Raw genomic sequence first — 23,032 nt, forward strand, 5'->3', positions numbered from 1 at the left:
CTGGAATGGCGGGAATTTCGATCGGAGAAAAGCCCTAAAAATTGAATCTTTCATTTCTCTCCTCTCCTCACTTCAATCGCTTTACTCCATAGAAGGTTCTTTCGCTTCTCTTCCGCAGTTTCACGAACACTCAACCTCACAAATGGGGAGGAAGAAGAAATCTAGGGTTCCGTCCGATGATGGCGAAGAAGAAGAGGGGCTACAGAACGAGAATCACGGCAAACTTTCGGAGGAGAAGAGCTTGTACGAGGTACATTCTATTGGCTGTCTTCGTCTCGGATTTTGTGTAGATTCCTGGGTGCTTGAGTTGCCCGAGCTCTCGAGGGGACTCTGTTGAGTTGTTTCAGCTCCTGGCGGAAATGTTTATATGGAATTTAGCTGTGTCGCCACTTGATTCGCTCGATTAAGAAGTTCTTTGCCGTCTAATGATCCATGGGTAGCCATCAATTCTCTTACATATCTGCTTACTGATGCAATTTTTCATCAGGGATTGGTCCATGCTTGATTCGTTAAACAGTTGTATATCTTTTCACTTCTCTAGCTTTTTGATGATGCCCTGAAATTGTAACCGATTCCCTGGATAGTCTCTGAATGTTTCAATCTGAACCGATGAAGTAAAGGAAATTTAAGTGACAGTTTTACTTGGTAACCCGAATTTCATGTTACTCCCGTTTGAGGAGTATTCTTTGCTGGACTGCTCTCTCAGGCAGGATAACCTTTACAACTACTGCTCTGCATGTCCAAGTACCTTGGAAGGAGCTAATGAACTTCATCCCCCATTTCAGCTATAATACGTTTAGGCTATTATTCATCCGAAAGTTTGATTCTGCTCGGATGAAGTGCTTATATAATGTTAGTTAATTCACGTGTCTTCAGTAGATAATGCTGAAACAAGGACCTTTTCCTGGTGTAACTTTTCTTGGCTAAGGCAGATTTTCCGTTCCATCTGCCGAAATGAGTGATACCATCCTTGACGGGGTCTTCTTTCTTTTATGCTACCGCAGAGAATTTTGAGCCTGTTTGTATTTTGATACCACGGCCTGCCTCTGTACTAAAAGTGATGATACAAGCGATGATAATACGGATTTTATTTCTTTCAGCTTCTTGGTGTGGAAAAGACTGCGACTCAGCAGGAAATAAAGAAAGCTTACCATAAATTGGCACTGCAACTCCATCCGGATAAAAACCCCGATGATGAGGTGAAGTTGTCTTTATCTGATGGAAAAACCTTTGTCATGCAAAAGTTTATTAATTATTAGTAGGTGATGTTCCTCCTTTGACTCATTATAATTCATCTTGATTTTCTCTCAGGAAGCCAAAGAGAAGTTTCAGCAACTGCAAAAGGTTATCTCAATTCTCGGTGATGAAGAGAAGCGAGCCCTATATGATCAGACTGGATGTGTCGATGATGCTGTGAGTAAATCTGGAACCATGTGAAGCACATCCATGTCTTATTAGTTTGTTTAGAAACAGAAGGGCTGTCCTGCATAAATTGGACTTCTGAACGGGAAAAATTTTGAGAAGGAAAAGATGCATGACAGTGTCTTTTCACTGTTTTTAGTTTTTCACTTAAACTGCATAGAAAGATATGTTTGAATTGCGCTGAGCTTTATGAGTCCTCTGATGGATTAAGAAGCTTGTCTCTCCTGTATCCTCTTCCTGATCAGGATCTTGCTGGGGAAGTCGTTCAGAATTTGCACGAATATTTCAGAGCTGTGTACAAAAAGGTCGACCGCTTTTCCGCTCCCATTGCAGGCATCAAATATTACATATCCTTTCTATGCATTGTTCCTGACTTGTTAATTGGGAGAGATGAGTGTGTTGCAGGTTACTGAAGCAGATATTGAAGAGTTTGCAGCAAACTACAGGGGATCTGATTCAGAAAAGAATGATTTATTTGATCTCTACAAGAAATGCAAGGGCAACATGCACCGGTACATCTCCAGTCCTCCCTTAATCCACCTATTGCATTTTCCTGTTCTTGTTTTATTTTAATTTTCTAGAGTATCCGACTTGACATATATCCTGCTTTCTTTGCAGGCTTTTCTGCTCAATGATTTGCTCAGATCCTAAGCTAGATTCTCATCGGTTTAGGGATATGATTGATGAAGAAATAGCGGCAGGCAGGTTTTTCTAACAGTCCCCTGTCGGTATAAAAGCATCCTTTGGACTTTCATTGTTCTGGACTGTTGCGGATCTAACAGCCTGTTGCTTTGTTATCCACAGCATATATAGTAGATGCATTTAAAATAATCTGTTCAATGCAATTGTGGTGCTGGTACAATTACTGCACCGACCAATTCTCTCTTTCACGTGCAGGAAAACTTAAGGAAACAAAGGCCTACAAGAAGTGGTCGAAGCAAATTGCTGAAATAAAACCGCCTACTGATCCTCTGAGGAATAGGGGGAAGTGAGTGTCGTCTTCCATTGATGTATTTTCTAGGCTGGCTGACTATTCAATTGTGTTAGCATGTATCTTCAGAGTAGAACCACGGCATGGAGTCTAACATCTGATTATTCTCAGGCCAAAGAAACAGCAGTCAGAAGATCTTCATGCGATAATATCCCAGCGGCGGAGTGAGAGGAAGGACAAGTTCGAGTCCATGTTCTCATCCCTTGTGAACAAGTATGGCGGTGGGGAAGAGAATTCTTCTGAAATGACTGAAGAAGAGTTTGAGGCTGCACGGAAGAGGCTCGAGAGCCGAAAGTCCAGCAAGAAATCCCGGAAGAACTAAACATTGTGGAGTACTTGATTCGTGATTTTAGGAGTATATAGGTTTTGCTCTGGTAACTCTCATGCCCCTGAAACCAAGCTCGGAATCCTTGCTCTCTTCGTCTGTCATGTTTCTCGACATATGCTTTAGTCAATGACTTCTATGGTGTCCATAGTTTGGTTTCTTAATTCTTCTGTTTCTTTACGATGGTTTTGGGATTACCGAGCTCTCTTAAGTTCGAGTTTGACACAGGATGTTGTGAAACATAAAATACACTATAAGAGTATAGACGTAGGATTCGATAAGTCGGTCGACGAGGAAGATGAATGGCTACACTAATATAAAAGTGGGAAGGAAAGTGTGCGTGCACGTTAGAACAAGCTTAAAGACAGCCTAACAAGAGGGGCTTTATGGGCGGGCATGCTTCCCCTTCTTCCCCTTTTTCCATCTTTTCAATCATTCCTTACTATACTCGACGACGGCCCACCTCCCGGTCGCACTCATTGCTTGCATAAAAGCGAAGGAAGGAGAATCAGGAATCGTGAGCGTGCACTGTTCAATTGTCCAATTGTCCAATTGCTCGACATTTCGGGTCCCTCGATATATCAAATCAACAGTTCCCGATATAACCGGGAGCTAAATTGGATTTGTAGGATGCCGCAGAATCAGTTCACCAAATCTTCGTCACTTACCAACCCATCAATTCACCTACCGGTAGGGCTGTGCAAAAATAATCAATAACCGAACCGTCCGGTTCCGAACCGAAACAATTGAATTATTTGGTTTCGGGAAAAAATTGGTTCCCAAATTCTCAAAACATTTGACTTCGGGATGGTTATGGTTTATAATTTCAAAAACCGTGATCGGCCGTCCCGTCCGGTCCCGAATATATATAAATAAATATTATATTTATTTATAGATTTGAGTTTAAATATTTCCACTTTATTTTTTTCCTTAAAGAAAAAAGTTGAAAAAGAAATCTTAAAAATCATCTCAGTACTTATGTAGAAGATTGATATGTGTTTTGAGTAATGATGGGTGATATTTTTGTGTAAGTAGAACTTTGCAAAAATTTAATTAGTATATATAAACGTGCCTGTTTTTTTTTTTTTTTTTTACACTTTATTTAGTGTAGATTGTACTCTTGTACAACGATTCGATTTTTAAATTTAGACTTTAATGTTAATTTTTTTAAATTCGGAACGATCGAACTGAAAATATGATTATTTTGGGACGAATTTATGATTGTAATATAGTTAGGGGATCGATTTCACTTAGGAAAAATTCATTTCCGAAAATTTAAAACCGGTACGGTTAGCACATAAAACCGAACCATCCCGTACTGTGTCCACACTTACCTACCGGGCGTCTTTCTGCTCCTACTAGACGGATATTGCCATGGCCCGCCCGCCCGCCCGCCCCGCCCCCCGGGCCCCGTGAGGAATAGGATTCCTTTGCTGATGTTGATGACATCAAATTCTCATTCATCCATTAGAACAATTAACACTCAATGACCCAATCCAATTTTTTTCTAATTATATAATGGGGTTTTTTGATTTAATAATTGTGCGAAGCTGCAAATCCCAAATTCAATGATGAGGCCCAGACCAAACATTCCCCTTTTCTTTTTGGAATTTTCATTCGATTAGGACTTTTCTCTTTTATGAGCGTGCATCATCTGAAATGCAGAACCTAATTGATATCCACTAATACAATCTTGAAGTGAGTCAAGTCAATTCACTAAGCATAAAATTTTCTAATCGTTAATTTTTTCCAGTTGTAAAATTGAAACTCCAAATTTTTTTTCTTCTAAGACCCGAACTTGAATTTTCAATTAAACAAAATACGTATCGAATTATCTGAATTAATTCATATTAATTTTTTTCTCTAGAAAATATTTAATTAGGTGAGAGAGAAGAGAGAATGTTCCTGAGCCATAAATTAGTAGTACCATTGTCACGTACAACTCCTTACAAGTCCAAAAGTCCCAACCCTCGTGGCAACTTCCTCCAGCAGAAACAAATCCAGCAGAAATTTTTAGAGAGGCAGAGAGAGAGAGAGAGAGAGAGAGAGAGCTCAATGCCCGACAGGAATTGAGGTGGGCGACAGCGACGTCGCACCTCCGTGTGGGTCGGTTGGGCGTGCGAGCAAGAAAGACTGCAACCTCAATTCGTAATTACAATTAGCCCGTTTGTTCTATATCCCGGACTCCGTAAAATAGACTAAATTTCACCATATCCCGAACCCGGAAGGCCGTGTTTTGCTCGGTTCGGAGGATCGGAACCATTACACCCGAAATGAAACTACATATATAATCCGCCCGCAAGAGCAAGCAAAGCCCCTTCTTCCACGGCTATGTCCACTTTTTTTCAACTTTTTCTTGGTCTTCTTTATTTTCTGCACTAATCACTCGTTGGCGCCCCCCATTAAAATTCTCTCTCTATTGGCCGCTTTCGCCTTCTTTTTTGGGTTTAGATTGATAATCGACCCATCCCAATTAACAATTATATATGTGCTTTGCCGCTTTTAATGGTGCTTTGCCTTCCTTTCCTTCACCTTCTCTCTCTCTCTCTCTCTCTCTCTCTCTCTCCCTGTCTTCTGTGTCTGTGTCTGTGTGGTGGGTCACTGACTTTTCTTCCGAATACTTGAGCTCTGCAGCAACTGCTCATCCTCCTCCTCCTCCTCCTCTTCCGGGTTCTTCTTCTTCTTGGAGTTGAAGCCGTCCAAATCCCCTGTCAGGCTTGGGGGTACTGTTTGGAGCCCCATATTTGTCGGTTCTGTTCAGTCGGATCGGTCTCATCTCTTCTGAGCTGGGCTCCCCCCGAGGAGGCTGCCATGGATGCAGAGACCGGTGATTCGAGCTCCAAGATGGAGGCTTACGAGGTGATTGAGCAGATTGGGAGAGGAGCTTTCGGGTCGGCGTTTCTTGTCCTCCATAAATTGGAGAAGAGGAAGTAAGAGCAACCTCCTTCTTGACCCCTCCCCTATATATTTACTGTCTTGATTTTTCCCGAAAGGTCGTTGCTTTATGGAGGGCATTGTCTGCTTCCGTACATGGAGTTTTCGTTGGCATCTTCCACTAGAGAGAGGAATGTCGAACTCTTGGGCTTGCGATGCATTTACTGCTCTGGTAATGGTCCTTGGTTTGCGGAGTAGGGTTGGGGTAGGTTGAGCTGAATTGGCAGATTGCACTGAAATAGGACGATTCGTGTGAATATGTCTTTAGTGGGAGAGAAAGGTTAATGTTCTTTGTCTGTGGCTGTTGCTATTGGCCCTAGAAGTTCCTTTTCATGGGAATGAATTCACGAGAACCAGTATTATTGAGATTTCCCTTTATTTTACTTTCAAATTTAATGGGGATAGTCTCGGTTTTGAGTGTTCGGGTTTGCTTAACACTGCTATCCTGAGTTCGGGTTCTCCGGCTTCTTTTCGCCATCTTTCAGGTATGTGCTGAAGAAGATTCGTTTGTCTAAGCAAAACGAGACGTTCAAGCAAACAGCCCATCAGGAGGTTAGTTTTCCTTCCCAGCTGAATTGGCAGTTTTGATCTGACCCTCTTTCATATGATGTTGACACATTTGAGAAATTCGTGCTATTTATCCTTTGCAGATGGAGCTGATCGCGAAACTAAATAATCCATACATCGTGGAGTATAAGGATGCTTGGGTAGACAAGGTTGGTGTTCTCTTAACATGTCAACATGCGCATGATTTATTCAAGTATAGCACTCAAATGAGTTTGTTGTAGTGAATGCTACTGAGCAAGATAGGCTTGTTCGGTCCTTACAGGGAAACTGCATCTGCATTGTGACCAGTTATTGTGAAGGCGGGGACATGTGAGTTGCCACTGTGATTCATCGTTTGTATCAAAATGAATGGTTATTTGAAATTGAATTGCTAAGAAAGATGAGAATAATACGGATTCTTTCATTTTCTTTTTCTGGTAACAGGGCTGAGGCTATAAAAAAGGCAAGAGGAATATTCTTCCCAGAGGAGGTAAATTCATAAATTTTGTGAAAGTGCTTCATTCAAATGGACGTGGAGGATGAGACGTTTATAAGTCTGTTATCCCAATCCTTTTTGCAGAAAATCTGTAAATGGTTGACCCAGTTGCTGCTAGCTGTTGACTACCTCCACTCAAACCGTGTGCTCCATAGAGATCTTAAAGTATGCTCCAGTGTTCAGTTTTAAATCTATTTTGATTAGTTGAAAGAAAATACTGAGATCGAAAACTACCTACTTTTTGGTGTTATTTTGACACGAGTTCCTTTTATAACAGTGCTCCAATATATTTCTCACCAAGGACAAAGACATCAGGCTCGGTATGAAACCATAATATATTTCCAAGTGATTGTCAGATATGGCTTTCCAAAATCATCGAATACTTCCTTCTAATGCATGTATGTTCAATTTACAGGTGATTTTGGACTCGCAAGGCTACTTGGCGCCGAGGAACTGGCTTCGTCGGTAAGTAGTTATGTAGCATCTATGACAATATCAAGTATCCATGGTTTAAGTAGGCAAATGAACTCACTTATGTACAATTCACTCCCCTCTCCTGATTGCAGGTCGTTGGCACTCCCAATTACATGTGCCCTGAACTGCTAGCAGATATACCTTATGGCTACAAATCGGATATATGGTCTCTCGGTAAGGACAGAATCTCAAATGAGTCAAATCATAGTTCAACTGTTGAAAGTAATTACCAATTTCGAAGAATTCTAACAAGAAGAGAAAAAAAATGTTCCTACTGCTCTCCATAGGTTGCTGTATGTTTGAAATAGCGGCACATCACCCTGCATTTAGAGCCCCAGTAAGTACAAACATGATCTGCATTTGCATCTCAAACAGTACACCTAACTTACCGAAGAGTTGAGTAAATATCGAGTAAATTGTCTTGACAGGATATGGCGGGACTCATTAATAAAATAAACAGATCAACCATTTCTCCTCTCCCAATTGTGTATTCCTCCTCACTGTAAGTTGCCTCAGAACTTTCATCAGTCAATTTTTTGCTCTTTCCCTGAAATTCATCTTTTCCGCCAACAGCAAACAGATCATCAAGACCATGTTAAGGAAGAATCCGGAACATAGACCGACGGTACAGTTCAAGTTATTAAGTAACTTTATCAGAGATTCATAAATTCCTTTAACTTAGATACATTCCGGAAGTTGGTTTTCATTTTCAGGCGGCTGAGCTGTTGAGGCATCCCCATTTGCAGCCTTACCTCCTTCGGTGCAGCCATGCCTCTTCTGTTTTTCTTCCCGTAAAGTCTGTAAGCAGCCCGAAGGATAAAGATAAGACACCACTTAGATCGTCACCCAAATCTTCACCCAGCAAATTAAAGGTGGAGAGAGAGAATCGAGACAGAAAGATCGCAGTTGTGAAGAAACTCCAAGATATTAACCTGACTGTGGATCCAAGTCCAGCTGTGCAAGAGGATAATCTTGAGACCAAGAGGGTTGACCCAACGAGCTGTTCTATTGAAGTGTCCGATTCATCGGATAGTTTAAATCACAGTTCAAGCCATTCCGAAGTGACTGTTTGTAATGGAGACCAAGAAGAAGCAGAGTCTAAATCCATGTCCAAGGAGAACACTGAGAGTGGAGAAATTACCTCAGGAAGCATGCCAAGTTCTATCAGCGAAGAGCGCGTCCAACCTATAAACGAGCTCAACCCACCCGTGAAGGAGTCAAGCGTGGAGGTGAAAGAGACCGTTCAGGAGCAGAAACAAGTAGACGACCAACAACGGGATCTCAAAGATTTACTGACAAATGGTACTTCGTCATCTGAACATAATAAGAAGGAAATTTCTGTGGAGTACTCATCGAATGAGAGTAACAACTCTCTACCATATAAAGAAGTCGAAGCGAAAGCAGCGGATGAGAAGACCCAATGCGTGCAAACAGAGTCTGAGGATGCCCGAGTCGCAGAGCGAGCACGACTCAAGACATCGTTGCTCAGCAAGCTAGCTGCTATTAGTAAGGATCAAGGAATGAAGATTGACTGGGAAACACCGAGCCAGCAGAGAGCCGATGCCCTCGAGTCATTGCTTGAGCTGTGCGCCCAGCTGCTTAAACAGGACAAGATTGAGGAGCTCGCTGGTGTCTTGAGACCGTTCGGAGAAGAAACTGTCTCTTCGAGAGAGACAGCTATTTTGCTCACAAAAAGCCTCATGTCTTCCCAGAAATTTAATGGTACTAGCTGATCTTTGATAACTTTGAGCTGGTCTAATTTATACCGAGATTTAAGTGTTTCTTTCGGCGTTTTTCTGGAGTGTTTGTTTTGCTAATTTATGTACTGCCCCGGAACTGTTTTTATGTGTCCTGTTAATATTGTAAACAACAATAATCTCTGGGATTGTTTGAATGGATATGAAGATACTGATTTTCTTACTCTGAAAGAGCAACTTTTATTGCAAAGATATGAGATCTAACACGTCATGGACACGAATGGAAGATGAGAGAAAATGAACTCCCAAAACTATTAGAGCCCGAAAATAATATATCTCGGCTGCCCTCAAAGTCTCTCATCTTGTTGGATCTCGATCTATTTCCATCCCTACTCTTTTTGTGGTCCGGGGGCTTCGACTGTAGTCGAGCTCAGTGCAAGTAGTAGGCAAGGAAGGATAGGACGGAGGCTCCAACAAGGGATCCAACGGCAGGCAAGGCGGCGGAGGCCCCACTTGATGGCCCTGGGGCGGGAGCGGCGGCAGGCCCCTCAGCGGCCAAAGCGGCGCTCAATGAGGCGGCCACGACGAGGATGGCGCACGAGATCTTCTTCATCTCCATGGCGAACGCGTCGGTTTTTTTCTGAAGTTTTTTTGAACGCGTTTGGAAGGAGACGAATGCCTCTTGTATGGATTTTTATTTCCGCCTTGTGGATGAAGTAATGGATGTCAGAGGGTATATATAGGGAGGGACAGCCATTTTTAGACAAGACAATGGCAAAAGACGTAAGTGCAAAATTTAGAATTGTTGTTTACGTGTCTGGAATTGCATGATCTGAGGAATGTTTGTTGTGAATTTTCTAAGTAATTCAGGGCGAGTCCTATGTATCCATATTTGGACTAATTCGTTTCTACGATTGGTGAGGGTTGCGCAGTTACATTTTGCTGCCCGCCCTACAAGGGAGAATCGGGTGTGAAACAATTCATTCGCACCTGAAAAATCGCGGCATAGGATACCCGATCACACAGCGTGACGCAAGAAATCTTGTGGTCTAAGGCAAAAATCTGATATGAGATCTCTAATTTATATTCAGTAAAATTAATATATTATTTTATTATAGATTTTCTTTTTTCAATTTTGAGATGTAAAATAATAATTACTTTCTTATGATCAATCTCTCTCCTAATATTTTTTTTATGTGATTTTATTACCATAATCATTCACCACAAAAAGATAAAATATCCTTCTCCTTTCTACTTGCATCGACCAAAAGAATAAGAGGAAAGATAATTACAAAAAATCATAGGTAAAAATGAACACTAGAAAAGAAAAGAGGAGCTGTAATTCTGTAAAAGAGGTAGGAAAAAATGACTAAAAGAACAAGTTATTTTGATTGAATATTTTAAAGTATGGACAAGTTTGGATATGATTAAGAGAATGAGAAAATTTGATTTAATTAAGTTATTGACAGGGAGAAAAACTATGAATCTGGTGTGCACGAAGCAAATTAGGAATTTTATACTTTACATGTAATATTCCTAATTAATTGTGGGACCTAAAATTTTAGGGGCATCGGGGGACGGTTTTACCGACCTAAGGCCAGCTGTGAAATTCACATCCATAAACGATTGAGATTCATGAAATATGTAAACTTGTGAAGTCGGATCTTGAGATAACAGTCGATGTTCAAACACTAGATCTGGGGAGAACCAAGGTTGTCCAGATTTTTTAAAATTATAAGAAAGTCTCATGAGCCTAGCATAATAAAATAAAAAATTTTAATATTTAATAAAGGAGTACGAGTAGTCCTATATGACTATCGAATATAAAATCTTTTGATTATCAAGCGAGAGCGTGCGTTATTTCGCTAAACCCTCTCTGATGTTCGAATCTTGTTTCAAACAAATTACGTGCAATTATTATGGCAAAGATGAAGTGACTGCTTACCATAAAGAAAGAAAGAAAGACAGATAGATAGGAGTGACTACGAAAATTATCATACTAGGAAGGCAACATTGCACCATTTTTATTTATGTGCAGACACAAAATTATTTTGAGTGGGGCGTAATTTATTTCATGATGATCACCATATCAACACAGAAGTTATCATTTTATTTTTTATTTTTTATATTTTTTGGGCTTTCAATGAGACTATGAGTTTTCTTCAACATATTAGAGGAGACTATAATCTTGTTCAAATCTCGATTTGGCTTACGTCACGAGGTGCTCCTAATGGATTTTGAATTCCTATACTGCAGATCAAATCCCCCTACGGAACATTGTTTTTCGACTGCTCTGCCTCCACCTCCACCTCCACGACTCATGATTGTTGATTAACTAAATTAATTAATTTATTATGAAGTTTTACACCAAAGAAGTGATCTTGCACCGGTAACGTAGGACCTTGCACCCTCCTCCTTTGTATCCATTTATCTTTCATTAAAACCCCATATGAAATCTCACCTTCTGAGGGCCATAGGGACATCTGTTGATTAACACAGAAGGCTTGAAGCCGAAAGGCTGATTGCTCAGATGCTGATACATGAACAGCACCAAGCTCCCTTATATAATATGGCCACAGCTTGTATATATAAATCACGCTCCAAGTCCTTCACTTCCCACACAGCCACCACTCCCCGAATCCCGGACCATCCGTCTAGCTCCACACGCTCTCTTCCATCTGAAAAATGGCGAGATTTGGTGATGCCCGGGCTGTGGTGATGATGTTCGTGGCATTGGCTTATGTGACCCGGATCATGGCAGCAGAAGAACTTGACATTGCGCCGGTGGCTGCGATGGAGACTGGAGCAGGGCATTACTTGCCACTCCCTGGTGTTTCTGCCTGCTGCTTAGTTCTCCTGTCCTCCATTTTTCCTATTTTGTTCCGTTAGAGCGATCATCGGCTTGGGTTGCGCTTGTTAGAGTATTCCACCTACTTTGCTAATAATGTCCGTGTGGAGGCTGAAACTTGAGAGAGTTCTATCGATTTGCAGAGTTTGCTTAGACTAGGGTGTGATCATGGACCTTACCGGAGCTGATATCTGTATCGTGCCTATGCATCTCTATCATTCCTATTTGTTAATAAAAGAGGATTCATTTTCATTCTTCAACTATATGTGATCTCCGAAAAGGGTTTATCGACCGTTAAACCCAATCGGCAACTGTCCGTTGGAATCATAGAATTAGATACGCATGGAACCCGGTGCCAAGCCCAACTGAAGCCCACTGGGCCTAAAGCATAGAAGCCTTACAAAAAGCCCATGGACTCCACCGACATTTGGCAGCTGAGGATATGGCGGCAAGTGGCAACCCAATGGGTGCCGTGCCGTCTATGAACGAAAATCCTCATTTACGTGTAATATTTTTTTTTGAAAAATCATTTACGTTTAGAATCAATCAACCATTCCCAATCCCAATTTATCCACTGCATTAATAATATTACATTAATCTTCTGCTTAAGAACTCCTCAGAGCTCTCGTTCTCTCTGGTCCTTCACTGTATCCGACCAATGGCGCACGTTAGCATCGTCTTGAAGGCCGCCGTGCTCGTTCTCACGGCGGCAATCTTCTTCATGGCGGTGGTCGTGATGGCCAGGATGGCGTGACGGCGCCAGCCCCACCTCCAAAAGATGGAACAGGGTCCTCTTTTCCATTCCCGATCCCGTTCCCGGAGACGCCACCCCCGGAACCTGGAGCGGCCGGGTATTCCCTGCCAGGATCAGGCCTCGTAGTGGGGTCTTCTATTGCATCGTCTGTACTTGCCGTGGCTGTACTTACCGGATATTATTAAGCTTCATATACTTACAGGTCAGAGCGCCCAAAGGATTTATACGATATTTGTTCGTAGCTAAGTAGTTTTATACGTTTTGCTTGTAAATATCATACACAATAGGATAATTCCCTAATAAGACTATATTATACTAACTGGGATTTATATTCTTGCACCTGTACATCCAATTGAATGTAATGTCATGAAACAATTCTCGGGATCGAGATCAATGTTCCTATTGCCCCTTCAAGAAGCAGTTCCCTCGGACTCCTGAACATCGAGCTCGTGTTCAGCCACCATGATGCAGGAATCTGCCTCCAGGGACGAGACTGAGCTCTTGTCCTTCTGCAATGAATCCTTCGGCACGTTAAGCATGTCAGCTGTGCACTGCACGTCGGGAGTGATCCCAACCTTGTCTATGTCGTGGAGAGCCGGAGACAGATACTTTGCGACCGTTACGAATAGGGCTGATCCATCATGAAGCTCCGTCACGCTCTGTACATAGGCCCCAAAAAAATTAGCGGGATGGGAGTTCTCATAACAGTTGGGAAATTTCTTGCTTAAGGATGCCGATCATACCTGGATTTTCCCTTTTCCGAAAGTTTTGTGCCCCACAAGAATGGCACGGCCATTGTCGTGCAATGCTCCAGCCAATATCTCGCTCGCGCTAGCACTTCCTTCATTGACCTGATTCGGGAAGTATAAAATTAGGCAAAACCAGTGAACAACGAACAGGAGGATGCAAATGAGTATGAAAGTTTCGGTTTGTCTTGCTGCAAAAATATTTTGTTGATTTCTCTTCGATACTATCAAGACCGAAGCTTGCTGCTTACTAGCACGACTAGTGGATCATGGGTTAGCGCGTGTCCGTTGACCATGTTAATGGGCAGCAAGTTCCCGTCGCGATCAATAGTGTTAACTAATGTCTCATCCCCATCGAGCCACATCTGTGCAACATCAAGCCCAGCCATTACCAATCCCCCCTGAAGGCAATTCCAAAGCGACATGCATATCGGTAAGGGCAGAAGTAGAGTTTTTAAACATTTTTCGATCGGGGATCATGGAACATTGGGACGTTACTGGGTTGTTCCGGAGATCCAATATATAGGAGTGGACATCTTGCTGCTCCATGTCCTCAATAGTGCTCTCCATATCAGCAGCAGCACTCTGACAGATTATGGAAAACTCGTTATTTTCCGATGAATCCATGCATCTGAGAATTTATTAGAAGAAAGGGGATTGTTGTTACCTGAGAGAATGCTGTCAGCTTTACGTAGCCGGTCTTAGTCAGATGACCTTCTGGGGTTCTATGAGGAATTATGGCACTCGAAATCGGGGACAGTCTGATATACTCTCGAGGCAAACTGACCTTCAGTTCAATCCACAAAGACTCAGTTTCCGAGCATTCATAATTTATAACAAGATTAACTCGAACACTCGGAAACACAGTACAAGGCTGTGCTTTGACAATCAATCAGGAGCGGGAAGCAAAAGGTTAAGCCCAAAAGAGAAAAGAAAGGCAGAATGCAATGGATTGCTACCTCTCTGATGACTGAATCACTCTTCGAATCCTTACCCTGGTGAACAGAAAGTCGTTTTGATTTATTATATTGTTGAAAGTAATAATGGAATGCATGAAGCAGAGATCAGTGGGAGTCGATTTACACTCTGGATTTTCACTGTAACAGTTGTTCCAGCTCGACCCCGAAGTTTCTGTGCTGCCATTTCGCTGTCAAGTCCGTCCAGACGCTGCCCTGAATATACCCATCAACATGGTTCCCCGACAAATATAAAGTTCATCATGTCAGGAGAATTGTTCCCACTAACAAATTAAACAAGATGTCCTTGAGTAGGGGAATCAAATGAGCTACTTTACCATCGATCTCGATCAGTTCATCGCCATCATGTATGCCGGCACGTGCCGCTGGGCTACCTTCTACGCAAGACAAAACTACCTGAAAATTTTCATTTCAATGGAAGTAAAGCAGCCGAAGTCTATAATACACGAAAAGAAAATATAAACCATGCTCGTCTTCGATTGGAAAATAATAATAATAAAGAAGGTAACAATTGCAGGAGAGAATGGGAACTGACCAAATGCCCGGAGTTTGGTTCCATGTTAACGAAGATCCCGACTCCTTGCAAATTCCCATCGCTTCCAATCCTAAAACTTTGGTACTCCTGCCCAGAGAACATATACTAGTCCATCTCCATCAGAAAAAAATGACAGGATGTCACACAGAGCAACGCCTCACAGAGGAAAGCGGTTACCGAACCTTGGGGCTGATAATCCGTGTGAAGGGATCCCCAAGAGTAGAGAGCATAGCACCAATCTTTTTATACGCTGCATCCTCCGATCTTAAGGCGAATATTTCTGCCATCGTCTGCTGCAACTTCGAGTCCCAATCTGCAAGAGATTAATTCTTATCAACTATACATATCAAACAAGCTTCATCTTCCCCTAGTTCCTTCATAACAAACAACATAGGATAAAAGTCTTCGCAATCATTGGATGCCGGGGTTCATAATACCTTGGTGGTTAAATGTCGGATCCACAAAAGTCTCCCGGATCAGGCCCCAAGCCTCCACAAGAGTTCTCTGGACTGTATTTACCTAGCAAGGAAACGTTTCCCGACTCAGCAATCAACTCAAACGGCAAGTCTCAAAGCATCAACCGCACAAAACATGCCGACAAAGTACACGCAAAAGAATGAAATCAATCAAAAACAGAATCTGTCACCTCCTGAATCCGAGAAGCGGGAAAAGCAACGGTCAAGGACTCTGCCAGAGCCGAAGAATCGGACCAGACAGAAGCCAAAGCAGCCGCCGCAGCTGCAAAGCCGACGAGGCCTCTCCTGATTGACTTGACCAAGCACTCGCTATCGGTAGCTTCGCCATTGGAGTTGGCTTTGACCGGTTGCACCTCATGATGAGAGTAAGAGGCCGACACCTGCAGTTTCCTCTCAAACTTCCGGTTCGAGCTGGCGTATCGGCGAGAGTAACAGAAGAGAGATGCGGGTTTTGTGAGTTTCGGGGGGATCGGCGAGAGCTGTGGAGGGCTGAGATCGAACTTGTGGCAGATTGGCTCCATTTCTGTTCTATGCCACGGAGAGGGGAGTCAGAGAAAGGAGGCCGGAAGAAGGAAACGACGACCGTTATATGTCGTTGGTGGGAGGAATCATACTAGCTGGGGAGGTGGGACCCGCATGAATCTTTGCTAGTTGTGGTGGAGAGGAATCAGTAGTGGCGTAGACGTGTAAGTATTTAACTGGAAAAATCAAACCTTGCCTCATATTTTATTTTATTTTTAATTTTTCTTATGGAATTGCCTTATATTAATAAATAAATAATTATATTGCTATCAATTTTTTTTTTGTGTTCATGTCGATTTTGCACGATTATTAATAAAAAGGCAGTTGTATTGGAATTGTTGTTATTGTGAAGTCCACGTATTTGCCAAGAAAGGAAATAAAATGCAGTTTATTTCTAACTTTTACGTCGAAAATAGGAAAAATTAGTTAAATATTAAAAAAAATAAAAAATAATTAATGTCATAATAATTAATCGACCTTTTGTGTGTAACTATCTTGCTTCTCAGAATTCCGGCACTATAGCCTCTAAGCTGTTGGATTTGGACCGACTGGGTTTATATATGAATAAATCTATAGGTGATCCATGACTTAAAGTGGATCGTAAAAGCTCATTTAATTCATCAATTATTAATGAATTATATTACTCTTTATTGTTCGGTGAATTGTCGATTGCTCTAGGAAAATATTTTATTTCACCAAAAGTGTTTACCATTATGTACGAAGATTACTAATAATTTTATTTTTATTCAACAATTTGGATAAGTATATATATATGTGATGATGATGATAAGACCAGCCAGGGCAGGAAGTCCCTTTGCTGGCCCACAGGAAGTTCATGTTCAGATGGGCCTGAACACATAAATGGGCTTCAGAATTTCTCATGGTTAATACTCTGTGGGCCTCAGCCTCTGGAAATGGGCCTCCTGAAGCCCATAAAGCATGATCAACAATTCAGGATCACCAAGCAAGAAGATTTTGACCAAGAGAAGAGTTGATCTGATGAGTAGGTCGGACCTATGGTTTCAACCGCCCGGTTTTGTACGGAAGTAAGTTTGATATCAAAGATCAATGTTCCGTCAACATAAACATCGGTGTTTATGTCTTTGATATTCGTCATCATTAGTTTGCACCCTCTGCCGTATGATCGTGTCCAACAGCACAAGATATATCTAAGCATAGGGCAGAGAGTGTGGAAGGTTTGGATCAGTTCGTTTTCATTGGAAAGTTGTGATCGATTCGGAAAACTCAACTTCGTTTCTTTTTACTCGATGAAGTTTCTCTTTCGGATTTCCACATCTTGCAAGTCCAACTCATTTAGCAGTTGCAAGGCAAGCTTACTAAAGCAGGCATATGCCCATCTCCTCATGTTTTTCCCCCACAGTTCATGTGCAGTTGTACGGATGCAATTAATGGAACTATTGCAGAGGAAAGAGATCATTAATTAATGTGAAAATCTGATTAAATGCCACATGGGAAACTTCAATTCTGACTTGGAAATCTTTCATAGTAGCCCAACTTCCCTTTTGACATGCCCAGAAATGGCAAACCTAATTGCCCCTGTCACTTTTGTGATCAAGAAAATCCCATATAATGTAATACACCACCCATTAACTTCATACGATCAAAAATCGGCAGTAAACGGCCACATACTTCTACTTTCTTATTCAGCATTTAGCTTATTGTTACTGGCCCCTTTACGATAGATGTCGTGTTCGGGATATGTCAGCCTCATTAATAATTGAGGGGTATGGCAATTATTCCCATTTAAGCTGAAGTTTAGGAATATTATTTTCTGAATGCATGTGATTCATTTGGCTATAAGGGGGTGTCCTATAATTGGTTTTAGTACACTGAAAATTTGTCAGAAAATGTCTGGTTTATGATCCCCTATCATCTCATACAACCAAAGCAATAACATATACACACAAACACACACACACACAACATATATTGATATCACCCACACAAATATATAGATAGAAAGATGTATATATATATATATAAAAGAGAAAAGAAACACAAGTTTGTGAAAACAGATTCATTGGTACTAAAGCTGTCTGCCAAATCTCACCTTTCCTTCATTTTGCAAAAAGAGGAGTGCATTTGATTGGATTCCCATCAAAGTCATTAAAAAACAACAAAGGAAAAGGCATTGCAAATGAAAGTAAAGGGAGCCTCTCAATCTCTTCCTCTCTCTCAAAATAAAGAAAAAAATTGGGATAAAAGGTTTTTAACCCATTGATTTTTTTTTCGATCACAAAAAAGGTGAATGGGATAAGAAAAGAAAAGAGATAGAAAGTCCGAAAAACGGAATCTCTTAGTTCTAACGAGAAAACAAGCGCTACTGTATTGAATTCTTTTTCTTATCTGGTTAATGTAATTATTGTAATTGGCCAAAAAGAAGAAGAAAGCTTGAAGCAGCAGGGCCTCTATTGGTTAGATTATTCCCCAATCAATTAGCTTAGAAAGAATTTCAAGAAAAATCTTATGTTTTTTTTCTCTTCGTTTATTTTAAGGTTGTTTCACGTCCGAAGCCTTAAAACGATCTATCTATTTGTTCGCATTCTAAATGTACTCTCCTTTGCATTCAAATTCGCATCCTTTTAATATTTCAAATATTCAAATCAATGTAAGCCAAGGATTCCTCTATCAAACACATAATAAGAGTATGGATGAGAGAATAGGAGAAATTATTCGGTTATCTTACCGAGCCATGTAATTAATTTGAGGAAATATCTAGAGTTGCAGCGACTACCTTACATGTGTGAGGACGACAATAAATGCTTCCTACAGCAGAGAAGCGGATAACTTGACGTTCAGTGTCGATCATTGATTGAATGGAAATGTCTGGAGAAGCGGAACTTGTTGACCTCGAAAATTCATCCAAACTCTCGAGGCTTTAAAGTCGGCAGAATAGATGACTGAAGTGTTTCGTTGAGTACCGGCCTTGGATACAGGATGGTAGGTCCATCAAAGTTGTGCCACCACATATAACATTTTCAATTTCATCTAGCTAGGGTCCATTTTTACTTGACGTTTGTGAGTTTTGTTCCTTCGCTGCAAACAGACACCAATATCTTATTATGACATCGATGCATCCACATTGAAAACGCATTCGTACACAGGAAGCTTTCCTTCTTGATAAAGATTTAAACCCGAAACCCGGTTTTTGCCTATAATTTACATTATAAGCAATTTATACCGCAGAAACAAGCCCAGCGTACTTTAGAAACATAGTTACATAAAACCAGCATATATTCATGCATATATGTGTATGTACATATCATGTTCATATACATATGTGTATGTATGTGATTGATAGTTTGGGGGGTATCATTTAAGAAAAATGTGTGGTCTCTCTGAGTGATAGTATGGGCCTAGCGTTTATTCCATTTGTCTGTAGGTCTCCCCTCAAGCGCTCATATGCCTTGATTTTAGGGAAAGAATGAAACGACACATGGAAATTCGATTTAATTTTTCTTTCTTGTAATTATTAATATTATTTGAACTTTTCTGCACTAATTAGAACTTATTTTCTTTTCCATATTTAATGAGAAATCGAGTGGTTATAATCTAGTCATGTCCAAGCAAGTATTAGTCTTAATTAATAGATTGGGCATCTCTCATAATCTCAAAATATATATATATATATATATATCTTTTTGAATTAGATCACTTTGAACGTATATATATATATATATGTATTTTATTAAAGGAAAAATTATATTTTCAGTCCTGTACCTCTGTCAACTTTTTTATTTTCATTCTTTTTCTTATTTTTTCTATTTTCATCATATACCTTCTCTTTTCTATATTTATCCTTCCGTTATTTATTCCGTAAATGTGCTGAGTTGGATCCTTGTGGGTGCATATAAATGACAGGTCAGTAATTTATGTATTGTCCAAAAAAGAAAGAGCAATAGAGGAATAAAATGAAACTGGTAAAAAATTCAACCAGTTTCTAAAGTATACTTCATCTCTCAGTACAATCTGATTTATCTCAAAAGAAGGAAAAAAAAAAAGAAAATCAAAGAACACACAGGCAGTAGAAGAAGAAGAAGATGATGAATAGTAATCCAACAGGAAGGCCAAGTCGTAAAGTTGGATTCCTCATTTCAGTACTGCTTCTATTTTATGCTCTGCTCCCAATTTAGTATATATACGTCGCATTCCTCTCCTTTGTTGAGTTTTCTTGTTCAGCGGAAAAAAAAGTTCATTGTTAATTCTAAGATCTAATAGAAAATGTTCGAAAATTTACTTTGAAACTCCAAAAAGAGAGACCCAAATTGATCAAAGCCAACAACAAATCTTCAAATTAAGAAATGGCCGTGAAAGGAAAATATTGAAGCAAAATTTGGGATTTGCTTGATTGCGTTAGGTTCTTGTTAGCTTAGAAATTTTACAAGTTAGTTTTAATTTGATTTCCCAAGGATTTGAAAATTTGATTTTACTCATGCTTTGCTTGGACTTGGCGAAGAAGAGGAACAAGCGAAGTCCCTCCCTGCTGCCGCTTGTTCCTCTTCTTCTTTCCTTTTTCATTATTTTTTTATATTTTTTTATATTTTAATAATTTGAACTAAATACCAACAAAAGCGTTGGCTGAGTGGTAAGTAACTCACCCCCATAAGGAGAAGAATACAAGTTCGAATCCCGGGAAGCGTACTTGTTGGGAGGGAGAATAACCTTTAATGCTCGATCTCTCGACTGGATTAATCAGATTCCATTGGACTTCTGAATACCATGGTACATATAAAAAAAAAACTTGAACTAAATTTAAAGTAGAGATGAATAATGTGTAAGTTGACGTTTAGCAGCCAGTGGAGAATAGCTGATGTGTCATTGATAGAGCACTCATACGAAGCTAACTCAGCAAAGTTAACGGAATGATAAAAATCGAAAAGTAATGTAAGGTTTATGATCAAAAGAAATAAATAATAGAAAAAAAGATAAAAATAAAAAGTAGGTAAATGTACGGGATTAAATGCATAGTTTTCCTTTGGCAAATTCAACTGAAGAAATGAATACCCCGTTGATAAGATCCTTCTCGAAAGCAGGCGAAAGTGCTCTCTAATGAAAGTAAAAGTTTCTGCCTTTCAATTTGAGCATTGATTATTTTGTTGCCTTCTTTTTTATTTTTAAAAAAGTTCATTGTTGGTTTTTATTTTTTTCAGGGAAAGATAAAATGATCCTGCGGGGTCCGATAATTCACGTATTTATGTTCGCCCCACAAAAAAAGGCATTAATCTTGATCGATCCCTGCAATATAAGTGGTCAGTCAACCAAATTGATTGGACTGACGTATTGGCAAACAGAATCCCTAATATATATATATATATATTATATAACAGCACTATGCAAATTAAATCATTCGGTCCTAATTAAATAGAGATATTCTAGGATTTTAGTGAACCATGATAAAAGGAAAATAGAACCTTATTAGTATTTTCCCATTATATAATATATCAGGGTTTATATTAAATACCCATAACATTTGTATCTTCCCAAATCTCTTTTCATATGTATAATTTTACCAGCATATCTTGGACTCGAGATATCGTCCATCTTTCCATCGACTATCACATCAGACTCCAAAATATGCTCAATAATCAAGGAATAGAATCCTCTATCAACTATATATCATCCAGTAGTAAAGATCATCGAAACCAAGGTCTTGGTATACCCGTGATGATAGTTCGATACCAACCATCAATGGATAGATGTGTTCAATAATTCCATCAGAATCGATATGGACCAAAATTGGTGAATTACCAAATATCCATGATCTTCTCTCAATTCATGCCTTGATTTATCATATCTTTACATTTGATCTCCGCACCTATCACGCTCCACATAAAAATTGAGGGTGGCCTCCTTGGAGCTTCTTGAGGTAAGAGTATAATACCTCAACGAGGTCATGGTTGCACTTCCAAAGTGTCCGGATGGGATTAGATCATTATAAATATGGAATGAAATGTACTATAGAAGGTCAAGGAATTTTTTTTTATATTCTTCTTTGACAAATTGATTCTGATAAAGAAAAAAACTGAAATGTATTGATAGAGTGAATTATTATCGACTTTAGTTTTCACAGGATTATGTAGGATGAATTGCCTTTTCATTTTTCTTTGGCTCCTCTTCTTTTCCTAGCTAGCTCCTTTTTTACCCATTAGGATCTTCTGCAACTAGAGAACTTTGATTACCATTCAATATAGGTCCTTTTTTTTAACTAAATAAATCATAAACTATACTAAAAATACCTACTTGATTTGATGGAACCATGAACGTCAAACATATATAACTTTTTTCTCTCCTGACCCCAGAGAGAGAGAGAGAGAGAGAGAGAGAGAGAGAGAAGCCTAGATATGTATGGGTTTATTATGCATAATGCCTTTCTTCTCTTTGAAGCTTTTTTCTTGATAATATATTCCCCCATACACAAAGATACCCAATATTACCCTAACAACTTGGAGAATCTTCGTGCATATATCAAAGCAATTATAATCACTTTAGCAGAAGAAAGATGGGATCAAAGCATATATTGCTTGGATAATGATCCTATACATATGGGTAGAGAGAGGTAAAGGGAGGAGATCTCTCTCTAGGCATAGTCCAAAAGAAGAATTTTTGCTCCCTCTTTTGTATTATATTCCACTCATATTTTTCCTTCTTTTTTTTTTTTTTCCTTTTCAAAGGTGTGATAATGGAGTCAAGATATATTTGTACACTTTTTCCCCTTTAAAACTTTTTTTCCCTCTCCATTCATGGGGACCTCTCTACCAAAGCTGTCTCTTATAAGTGCATGAGGATCAAGAAGTGAGCTCCCTAACTCAAATTGATGTCCACTATTGTTCTCCATTCATCAATTTATCGAGGGGGCCAAAAATAAAAAAGTTAACCTTTAGCCCATGTCTTCCTCTGAATCATTTAGAATTGCATTATGAATTTTCCTTGAGAGAATTGGCCGTTGATTTTTTTTGGTAGGTTTCGCTTTTCTTTTCTTTTTTTTTTTTGCGTAGGTAATTGGCCGTTCATATTTAGAAATTGCATGTATGTATATATTCATGCACATGCATATATTTGAAATGCGAAAGTAATATAGGTCTAGATAAGTGGAGATTCGTGCCAAAGGGGACAATGTTGTCCCCCGTGTTTTATGATTTGTATGCACATAAAATAAAATAAAATAAAAATTCACACACGTTCTCTTATACATGTAAATGCTTGTTCTCCTTGAAAAAGTCAAAGAACAACTAATGAAGATGGAGTTCTTCATTGAAAGAAAAAATAAA

General features: G+C 39.8%; 3 protein-coding genes across 5 annotated transcripts; 2 read left to right on the plus strand and 1 right to left on the minus strand.

The window, feature by feature from the left end:
- LOC116206680 (chaperone protein dnaJ 6) lies at positions 1-2,935 on the plus strand. Its single transcript, XM_031539478.1, has 8 exons — positions 1-250; positions 1,101-1,199; positions 1,312-1,413; positions 1,668-1,727; positions 1,828-1,934; positions 2,041-2,123; positions 2,320-2,410; positions 2,525-2,935. The coding sequence occupies exons 1-8, from the start codon at positions 143-145 to the stop codon at positions 2,733-2,735; spliced, it is 861 nt and encodes a 286-aa protein (XP_031395338.1). The 5' UTR covers positions 1-142; the 3' UTR covers positions 2,736-2,935.
- A 2,098-nt stretch (positions 2,936-5,033) lies between these two features.
- Positions 5,034-9,108, plus strand: LOC116208135 (serine/threonine-protein kinase Nek6-like). Of its 2 annotated transcripts, XM_031541390.1 has the most exons (14): positions 5,034-5,246; positions 5,373-5,668; positions 6,158-6,224; positions 6,323-6,388; positions 6,502-6,548; positions 6,663-6,708; positions 6,799-6,879; positions 6,992-7,034; positions 7,130-7,179; positions 7,281-7,362; positions 7,476-7,525; positions 7,617-7,690; positions 7,762-7,813; positions 7,902-9,108. In XM_031541390.1, exons 1-14 carry the CDS (start codon positions 5,244-5,246, stop codon positions 8,919-8,921), a joined length of 1,977 nt encoding a protein of 658 aa, XP_031397250.1. In that variant the 5' UTR covers positions 5,034-5,243; the 3' UTR covers positions 8,922-9,108. The 2 variants fall into 2 exon arrangements, with proteins under 2 accessions (XP_031397250.1, XP_031397251.1); XM_031541391.1 differs by lacking the exons at positions 5,034-5,246; positions 5,373-5,668 and adding an exon at positions 5,701-5,844.
- A 3,575-nt stretch (positions 9,109-12,683) lies between these two features.
- Positions 12,684-15,816, minus strand: LOC116209499 (carboxyl-terminal-processing peptidase 3, chloroplastic). Of its 2 annotated transcripts, none has more exons than XM_031543154.1 (12): positions 15,392-15,816; positions 15,183-15,264; positions 14,928-15,058; positions 14,746-14,832; positions 14,528-14,606; positions 14,317-14,405; positions 14,193-14,228; positions 13,901-14,020; positions 13,732-13,818; positions 13,485-13,598; positions 13,231-13,338; positions 12,684-13,146 (listed from the first exon to the last, which is right to left on the minus strand). In XM_031543154.1, the coding sequence occupies exons 1-12, from the start codon at positions 15,740-15,742 to the stop codon at positions 12,898-12,900; spliced, it is 1,533 nt and encodes a 510-aa protein (XP_031399014.1). In that variant the 5' UTR covers positions 15,743-15,816; the 3' UTR covers positions 12,684-12,897. The 2 variants fall into 2 exon arrangements, with proteins under 2 accessions (XP_031399014.1, XP_031399013.1); XM_031543153.1 differs by having other exon boundaries at positions 13,485-13,634; positions 15,392-15,813.
- Between the last annotated feature and the right edge of the window lie 7,216 nt (positions 15,817-23,032).

This window comes from Punica granatum, chromosome 5 (assembly GCF_007655135.1).
Source record: "Punica granatum isolate Tunisia-2019 chromosome 5, ASM765513v2, whole genome shotgun sequence".
Lineage (NCBI taxonomy): Eukaryota > Viridiplantae > Streptophyta > Magnoliopsida > Myrtales > Lythraceae > Punica > Punica granatum.